The sequence below is a fragment of the Morone saxatilis genome, unplaced genomic scaffold, assembly GCF_004916995.1.
Source record: "Morone saxatilis isolate NCDOM2014 unplaced genomic scaffold, NCSU_SB_2.0 Contig23, whole genome shotgun sequence".
Lineage (NCBI taxonomy): Eukaryota > Metazoa > Chordata > Actinopteri > Moronidae > Morone > Morone saxatilis.
The window spans coordinates 11,650,878-11,660,190 of record NW_023339796.1 but is presented as its reverse complement, the minus strand read 5'-3'; the positions used below and the strand labels follow the sequence as shown (position 1 = coordinate 11,660,190).

The following is a 9,313-nucleotide window of genomic DNA, read 5'->3' as shown; positions in this document are numbered from 1 at the left end:
AAGTAATAAATAATATAGTGCACAAAAACAAAATACCATGCTGTTTTTTTCCAAACAGGGTCGAGCTGGTTATTGATGATGAAGACATGGGTCAGCAGCAGAGTGGCAGTGCTTCAGCACCTGGCACAGGTGGCACCCTTTTCCTGGGAAAGGAGACGTTCAAAGGCTGCATTTCCAACCTCTACACAAGACGGTAAGATTTCCCCACTTTGCATTTCATAGCTGCGTAACTGTACTGATTGTTTGATGTATGGTGTTTATATTATATCTGTTATTTGTTCTGTTCGCAGGCCAAGCAATCTGTACATGGTTGAGGACTTCAGCACCTTCAGTTCTTCTGGAGATGTATATCAGGATGTGTGTACTGTTAACAGTCCTGCTCAGCTGATGATGGACAGCTTCTTTAAGAAGGTGAGTGTTTGTCTTACATGCCAAAACATACTGTATTCCATAATATAATTTATTTATTTGAGCAATCCTAAGATTGTTTGCGTAAACAAATTAAAAACCTTAAATTTGGATGAAATAATTTAAACCTTTTTCCAAAGCTAATCCACTTGGTTCTTTTTTCTTCGAATTAAGTGTCATTATTGTTTAACTACAGCAGTCCATCTTATTTCAAGGTATAACTGTCAAAACTAGCTTGTACATTATGAACATGGTGAGTTGATGATACATTCCACTCACTAGCAGTAAGTCATGCCCACCTTTATCTTTCTCTTTTGTAAAAAAAAAGACTGTATATTACTATTGTTTAAGGCAAATTAATAATCACACAGCGTTTGTCTTATGTTGACATTGTTTACATTCTATTTTGCTGCCTTATTTCCAGAGATAAAGAAGAAGGAGCCCTAAGACCTGCTGATGCTGACAAGAATCTGATATTGACATGAAAAACTGGCATGCACTGTTGCTTACGCACAAGCTCATCCATCTGCAGTGTACTTCAATAAATAAAATTTGCATGAACATTCCAAAATAATTATACAGACTATTAAATGCATTGTATCTCTGTCTATTCTATTTAAAAATACAGTAATTACAAACAAAAACTTGTGAATAACAAACTTGAAATCAACTCATGTCTCTTTTCTTTCTTTCATGTAACTCAGTAATGAATCACTTTCTAACATCATTCACAAGCACGTGTCCACTAACTCACTATTGTCAGACCTAATGGAAACACTCATACACAAACACGCCTGATTACACAATCATATAAATCAAATAAAATTACCAATAATTACATTTAATAGTCAATGAACACAACAGGATCTGCATCTGAGTTTTTATACATTTTTTGGTTTTACCTGGCAAATTAATTCAATTTAATGTTTTATATTCTATTTTTACACATAGAGGGATACTGATATATTTCAAACTTGTTAAATTACTTTAAAATAAAATGTATCCATCAAATCTTGCTGTTGTGGGCCAATAAAGCCGCTGTGAGATTTTGTATGCAATACCGGGCTAAACAAATGGACCTGTCCCAACTTAATTGGTCAATCTTCAGTCTATTTAAATTGAACGGGATCCCAGCATTAAGGTTGGAAAGACATTATAATAAATGATGAAGCCAGTGAGAAGTGTGGAAGCATTTCCTGAGATAAAATGTTAGTATTTCACAGCTGCTTTCACAGAGTAGAGCTTACTATGTTCAGACACGTTTTAATTCTTTGTTCTCGGAAGCATGGTTGCATCATTTCTTATCATTGTGCATGCCTGTCATAACTTACTGAGATCTATGTGTTTGATTTGGAGCATCTGACTAGAGGAGGCCATATCACTACCATAATTTATTCTCCAACAACCCCTAACACACAGTAGATTGCCTGAATAATGAATTCTCAGCTGCTGCATGAGTTCATCCAAGTACAATAATCAGCTGACATGACTACGGTACTACAAGACACGGTGCTGTGAAATTCAGCCATAACTCATGGGGTTCTCATGTTACATTACAATATCTTGTGTTTGTAATAATATGATTTATTTGGCATAGGCTGACTGTCATCCATTATTGGTGTTTTCTATAGTATCAGGAGCCATTTCAAAAAGGTCTTTTAGTCTATTTACAGTTGTATAATCTCTGCTGCACTATTGCAAGTTCACCCCTGTTATCCTTGAGTGTTTGCCAAACTGAAATCCTTCAAGTCACATAAATAACTTCTTTCTTGCACACTGTACCGAACAGTAACAAGCACAACTCTAATTCTAAGTTGAAACCAAACACACCTCTGAGGAAACAGAAAGTTTGTGACAAACTCACTGTAAAGTAGTAGTAGTAGTAGTAATAAAACTCAATGTAACCAAAATAGGCCACCTTATGTATTATTGGACCCACCAGATAAGATCAATATATACGAGTGATGAAATCATAACTTCCAGCTTATACTTGGCAATTTATCAAAACTATTACATGCTGGTTGTTAAATCGCTTTGGGAGACATCTACCGTATTTCTGGTCTGCAACAACATTAACTAAGTAGCAGATCAATAGAAAGTTTATCTGAAACCATGTTGATGATCATTTTAGTCATTTTTAAAGGCAAAAATTATAAAAGAATTATTGGTTCAAGCTTTGTAATTGAGAGTATTTTTTGTATTTATTGATAGTTTACTATCATGAAGTCATGATAGTAAACTGAATATATCTGGGCTTTGAACTGTTGGATGGACAAAACCAACCATTTAATTAAGATAACTAGGGCTTTGAGAAATTAGGATGTGGATTTTTCATTATTTTCTGACATTTCATTGATGAAACGATTAGTCGATTAATCTACAAAACAATCACCAGATGAATTGATCATGAAAATAATCGTTAGTTGAATCCTTGCATACATTTATTCAGTATAACAACACAGCCTCTCACCTGTGGGTAAAACTTACCTTAGAAGATCTTTTGTTTCAGTGTCTGTTTGGTGGATCTTCAATTTAATACAGAATATATGAACTGTCATTCTTAACACTATACATTGTTGCACCCTACCATCTTTATTTATTGACAGAGTGGAACCCTTTTGGAGATTTCCCAAAGACGTCAGAGGAAACAATGATTTGAGGACCAACTTTGTACCTTCTGCTGAGTGTCTTTGTTTGTGTCTGTGCTATTTTAGGATGGCGTGATGCAGGTGATAAATGAGAGTTTATCAGCGTGTGCTTTACCAGCCCTGGTTCAACATGCTTATCGCATGGGCGGCCCTGTTAGCAGTCTGAGCTACAGCCTTCCACTACAGGTCCTGCAGCCTAGGTGGGTGACCTGTATTGCCTTACTGCACCATTTCACAATACAAATGCATGCACACACATGAAACTTTCTGAAGATTTCGAAATAAAAAGCATGCTTTTGAGTCCATCTTCTCAAGAACAATGCTGCTGTTATGTCAGAGTCAACAAACACAGACACTTAAGATGATGTCTTTCCTTATTCAATCCAGGCCCCACTTTTCTCTGGATGTCAAGACTCGAGCTCCAGAGGGCCTGCTGTTCTTTTCTGCTACCAGAGGAGGGCGATCTCATCTTGCTTTATACATATCCAAAGGCAGGATCAGACTGTCTGTAGGAAAACAGAAGGAGATCTTCAACAGGGAGAAGTACAATGATGGAAAGTGGCACTCGGTCAGTGGACATACTTGTATTAAATCTTATTATACAACAAAACTGAATACTTTATTCTGTATTAATTAATTATAATGTATATGGTAACTATGTTGTCTGTAGGTCATATTCAGTTTGGAGAAGAAGAAATTTCGACTGGTGGTGGATGGGATTAGAGCCCAGGATGGTCAGCTGACCAGTGCTGAGTTGACATCCATGCAGCAATTTGTGTCCCCTGTGTACCTGGGCAGTGTCCCAGAGTCCCTTCACAAGGAGCTGAAGGTAAAAAGAAAAGTAGAGACTGGCCAATTCACATGAGCATGCACAAAAACATTTTAATTCACAAATTGTAATGTGTATATATATTTTCTTCTAATTTTTCTTTTTTTTTCTTTTTGTAGTCGAAGGCCCTTCCAAAGCAGAGTGTGTCTGGCTGTATCCGCAATTTTAAAATGAACGGAGCTCCAATGTCAAATCCATCCATAAACCGTGGTGCTGGCCCCTGCTTCGAGGGACAGACACAAAGAGGGGCTTATTTCTCAGGGAATGGAGCGCATGTCATTATCAGTAAGTACTCCTCTGACAATCTGATAATTCTACATTTCTAATGGCTATAAGGATGTCTTATCAGCTCCTGTCTGAGATAAAAAACAAGTCAGTGACACAAAATGCTTACTAATAAAAATACTAGTACAACATACGAAAAGGTGTCAGGAACGACAGAGAATGGACTTCCAAGAAGAGGGTTAAAACTATTCATTCTCATAGAAATAGCGTAATTTCAGCATTCTCATCTTATTTTTCCACCCATTTTAGAGGTCAAATGATAATTTACAAGGAATTACCCTGAAAGTGACCATGTCTTTTTTTTATTAATTAAATGCTAAAAAGTCTGCCATATAATATACAACCTGCAGTGCACTGAGTTAAACAAGTTACACACTAGATATTAATTGGCACTAATTAATTAAGGAACAGTCTCCTTTTTCTCTATAATTAGCACAGAATTAAATATTGCTTTCAAGGACACTTACTAGGAAATTAGTTACATGTCAGTACCTTCTAGGAAATTATGAGACCCATAACTAAGAGTCTCCTTGATTCTGTATTCTTTTCATGGCAGTCTCCTGATTGTTTCGATACTTACAGTCTAAATTAATTTATTTATAACAATGTCAATGATGAAAACATCTATTTTCTGTATTTCAGATGACTCTTTTGTTGTGGGCTCCAGCTTTGAACTGCTGTTTAACATTCGTCCACGGAGTCCAAGTGGACTTCTGCTACATGTCGGTGATTCCAGCAGGACCCAGTATGAACCTGCGAGGGGCCATTATTTCAGTGTCTACATGCTCAGAGGAGAGGTGAGGACTAACTCTGTGTCAGTTTAATGAGGCCACATCAGTTGTGCTTTTATGGCCAGAACCAAAACTTAAGTTTTTGGAAAATAAAGATGTAATTGTGAACTGGATTCAGTCTAGATTGGACAAACACATCTCTTAGTGTCTCTGTAATAAACATAAACTACTGTGCAGGTTTTGGGGACTTTGGAATAACAGAACAGATCCAAAATTGAATCTAGACTAAAAAGGTGTCTTTACTTGAAGTGTGTTCCTTGTACACATGATTAAAAGCTTTGTGTGTGGCTCTCATTTACAGGTAGTGGCGAAAGTGAACAATGGAAAGGGGGAATTCATGGTGTCAGTAAAGCCAAAAGCTTCTTTATGTGATGGGCTGTTTCATAAAATCTCAGGTAAAACGTGTACATTCACTTCGTAAAAGACATTAGTCAAGACAAACTAATATACCACTATACACTGATATTAATTATCATTTGCATTAAATCATTGTCCATGTGTCTTCTAGTAATCAAGAGGAAAAATGTTGTGCAACTGCATGTGGACACAATAGACAATTACAAGATTGGACCACCATCTTCCACTACAACTTTGACCAAAGACCCCTTGTATGTGGGTGGCATTCCTGGTGAGTATTAATCTGTTAATCTGAGAGTTAATCTACTTAGTTTAGTTTTAGTTAAATGTATTCACACTTGAAAAAAAAAAAAAAATAAATATGAAAATACCATAGGACAATAACATATTATACTGTATAATAATATGAGGAAAAAGTGATATTGCATGTATAACAGACAACTATCATGTGTCTTTTAGGGCAAGTCCCAAACTATTGTGCTCTTAAGATATAACAACATGAATATGAATTACCTTTAAAACATAAAATACTGTAAAATGAATAATGAAGTCAATCTACAAGTTAGCAATCAAGGTTTAATTTAAATGTTTTGTATAAACTCTGGACAATCCCCATAGTCTCATGTAAGTTAACATGAGTCAATAATAACATCAGTTAATAATATAAATTAGTAAAAATAAGCTGGGACAATATAATCACTTACCAGTCCACCATATTTCTCCTGCAGAGATGTCAATGCAACGGACGCTCCCTGTCACGTCGTCCTTTGTGGGATGCATCCAGGAGATGAGGCTCAACGGCGACTCAGTCTCTTTCGACAGGCTGTCTGGTGTGTTCGGTCCCGTCAACCTCAAAGAGTGTCCAGGCTGAAAGCACCGCATCATCATTAAACAAACCTTGGGACCACGTCCACCACCAACCATGTGCAATCTGTTACCAAGACAGAGAATGTGTTTGTGTGTAAGAATATATATATAATGAGGTGTGTGTTTCAGAGGGTGTGAGTGTGTAAGTGAGTGTGTTTGTGTGTGTGTTTGAGAGTGTGTGTGTAAAATAGATATTTTAGCAGCAGCTTACAGGTTCATAATATTTGCTGCTCAGTTATACATTTCTGTATTTATTTTGTGATAGAATCATGTATCACTGCACCAATTCACAAATGCATACTCTAACGGATGTTTTACAGTCTGATGTGTTGGTCCATTCATTTTCCGTCGACAATCAAATGCTACTGAATATGCTTGTGATTGGTCAGGGTTGCAGTATGAGCAACTCAGCACTTTAAGAAATCAAATGATACCTTTTGTCATGGTGCTTTAATGAAGATCAACTTTATTAGTTGATTTGTTTTGTTTTGTTTTTGTTTGTTGGACTCAAAACTTTAGAATAATTACGTTTACACCCGTGGTGCTCAGTTCAGTGACATTTCAGGGGGTTGTCTGGCTATTTTATATTCAAATCCACATGCCATCATATAGACATTCTGGATTTTAACTGGTTTAATGGAGATGGAGCCCTCTCACAGGCCATGAATAGTATGGTTTTTCCCCATTTCGTATTACTGTTGTTATGAATCCATTTTCCATTTTGCATTCCTTTTTCATGCATGAGGATGTTCTGAGTGGTTGCTGACGTCAGTTACACCCACCAGAAAACAGCATGTACTGAATTTTGTGGAACATTGTTTATGAGTTAAATAACCAATATAGATACCAGTAGCATAAGTCTCATAATTATGGTCAGTCATGTTTGGGACCATTTAGCCCACATTGCTATAAGGTTGAAAGTAATATAACACAAAGCATGTTATATTTGAGGTATTATTTGAGAGTTATATTGATGTATTTAAATTCCCCAGCAAGTGTTTTCTTCTTTCTTTCCTACTTTGTACATTTGTGGAAACGTGTGATATGATAAAAAAAAATATGCATGATAATTAGACATATTTTTTACATGCATTCCTGTCTTGTGACCACTGATTTGTAAAGTATTTTGTAATCTGTTCAATTAATGTTCTTTATAAATACTTATCAGTGCCATAAGTAGGTCTTGTGATCATGGTGACAACTCACATTATTATATGTACTGAGAAATGCGTTTTTTCAGACATCTGGGATTTATTGTTGAATTACACTCACATTGAATTACAAAAATGTGTATACTTTTGATTGCAAAATTAGACAAATTAAATGTTTTCTTTTTGAATAGGTCTCATATTTAATATTGGTGCGAGGAAACATGTTGCAATGCAGTATAAAATGTTGATTCATATGCTCATGTTTTGGGAGTAGGGAGATTCAGCTCAAACTAGAATAAGTTAGGATAACGTGTTCAGTTATTACACTTATAACAGGGAACTGTTAAATTTAGGGAAGTATAATATTCTTATAATTTGAATAAGAGCAGACAGTTATCAACAGGGACAATGAAGTCATATCCTCAGTATATAAACTGGGAATATGGCCCGAGGAGACATTCATGTTACAATTACACATCATATGTTTTCAAAGTTGACTGAAATTGTATTTAGTTGCTTTTTATATTTAAAAAATCCTTAACAGTTAAGATAAAATAAAGGAATCCACCAGAATTACACTATAGTATTGAGAATGCTATGACAGAGCAATTACAGATCAATCATATTGGGAGCTAAAAAATATTTATATATATAACTACCATTTATGAATTTACTATTTAAAACTACTATGAACTACTAATTTAGTGAAAATGTTCTAAAGAGTAATATGGATTCTTGAGCTGAGTATTTCCAATATTACACTTGTGCTGCTGGGCTTTGAGCTGACTGGGTCTCCAGCAGAAACCACCACGCCCACTCTGATGCTGCCTTTAACTGACTTTGTGAAGTCATGTTCAACAAAAACCGAACCACAAAAACATAAAGTACCCTATGTACGGCAGAAAGCGTGCAGTGGGAATATGGACCAAATTCATAATCAGTGACAGAATGTGATGGATTACACGATTCGGTGTAAATTGGGTTATTTCCTATAAAATGTACAAGGACAAAAATACAACATGACAAAGCACGCAAAAGAGAAATGAATATAGGAATACGAATATAAAACAAGAGGAGAAAAATAACACCTCTACCACTGTTAAATTGACGTGTTTTAAGGCCCCTAATCTCGTGTGATCATTGCTTGGTTGTTCCTGCATAATCGGATCGGAAACGCGATAATTCCGATAGCACTTTAACGCAGCACACTTCCTGTCTGCGCAGGAGCACACGAACCACCGGTCAGGCGGCAGAATACGGAACAGCGACACAACCTCTGGATAACCGGACACCGGCCACACTCCTCCCGTTAGCTCTTAGTCAACATGAACCGGTTCGCTCGTTAGCCCCTCCTCATGTAAGACTAAAAATATGACTTCGCTTGCTGCAAAAAAACTGCGCCACCGGCTGAGACTGCTCTGCCTGTAAGTAAACTAACGAGACGTGCGGTACACCCCACTCCCACTCCCCCTCCTCCTTTAGCGCCTCGCCTCCGGTATCGGGTATCTCTCAATGGCGGACCCGACGGAACCAGCCCCGGCAAGCGTGGAGGATGAGAAGACGGAGCGTATCAACGACGCAGAGCTGGCACTGAAAGGCATCAATATGCTCCTCAACAATGGATTCAAGGAGAGCGACGAGCTATTCCGGACATACAGGTACTTGAGTGTCTTGTAGGAGACATTAAGCAATATTACTGATTCTACTTTAGTCCGGTCATGAATGCTTGTGTATCCTCTGCAGGGGGTTGTTAAATGGCTAGGGAAATGTTTGCGAACTACTGTGGTGAACCAGCGTGCGTAGAAGCCATTAATGCGTTTTAACTCCCCTCGTTCACTGCCTGTGCTTACTTTGCAAAACAAAACCTCACCATCCCTGTCACGCTCGTACAGTGTAGCACCATATGATCTGGTCACAAGCAGGATGAGTACTGTTTAAATACCCTGAGCAAATATCCACACCCAGAAGGACCCAGAT

At 37.2% G+C, this 9,313-nt stretch overlaps 2 protein-coding genes across 3 annotated transcripts in view; both read left to right on the top strand.

The window, feature by feature from the left end:
- Window positions 1-7,493, top strand: part of LOC118334760 (laminin subunit alpha-3-like) — a 54,993-nt gene extending 47,500 nt beyond the window's left edge. The window contains exons 67-76 of one of the 2 annotated variants that reach the window (XM_035670823.1): window positions 59-193; window positions 291-411; window positions 3,123-3,256; window positions 3,444-3,624; window positions 3,727-3,885; window positions 4,005-4,170; window positions 4,813-4,967; window positions 5,263-5,356; window positions 5,470-5,589; window positions 6,047-7,493. In XM_035670823.1, coding sequence (XP_035526716.1) covers window positions 59-193; window positions 291-411; window positions 3,123-3,256; window positions 3,444-3,624; window positions 3,727-3,885; window positions 4,005-4,170; window positions 4,813-4,967; window positions 5,263-5,356; window positions 5,470-5,589; window positions 6,047-6,189 — 1,408 coding nt within the window. In that variant the 3' untranslated portion in view covers window positions 6,190-7,493. Of the gene's footprint in view, window positions 1-58; window positions 194-290; window positions 412-832; window positions 3,100-3,122; window positions 3,257-3,443; window positions 3,625-3,726; window positions 3,886-4,004; window positions 4,171-4,812; window positions 4,968-5,262; window positions 5,357-5,469; window positions 5,590-6,046 lie in introns of those variants that run through there. The other variant, XM_035670824.1, reaches the window with a different exon arrangement.
- A 1,057-nt stretch (window positions 7,494-8,550) lies between these two features.
- The window catches only part of LOC118335274 (tetratricopeptide repeat protein 39C-like), an 8,485-nt gene continuing 7,722 nt past the window's right edge, over window positions 8,551-9,313 (top strand). Inside the window, exons 1-2 of the mRNA XM_035671521.1 lie at window positions 8,551-8,693; window positions 8,819-8,994. Of these exons, the coding sequence (XP_035527414.1) occupies window positions 8,849-8,994 (146 nt within the window). The 5' untranslated portion in view covers window positions 8,551-8,693; window positions 8,819-8,848. The remainder of the gene's footprint in view (window positions 8,694-8,818; window positions 8,995-9,313) is intronic.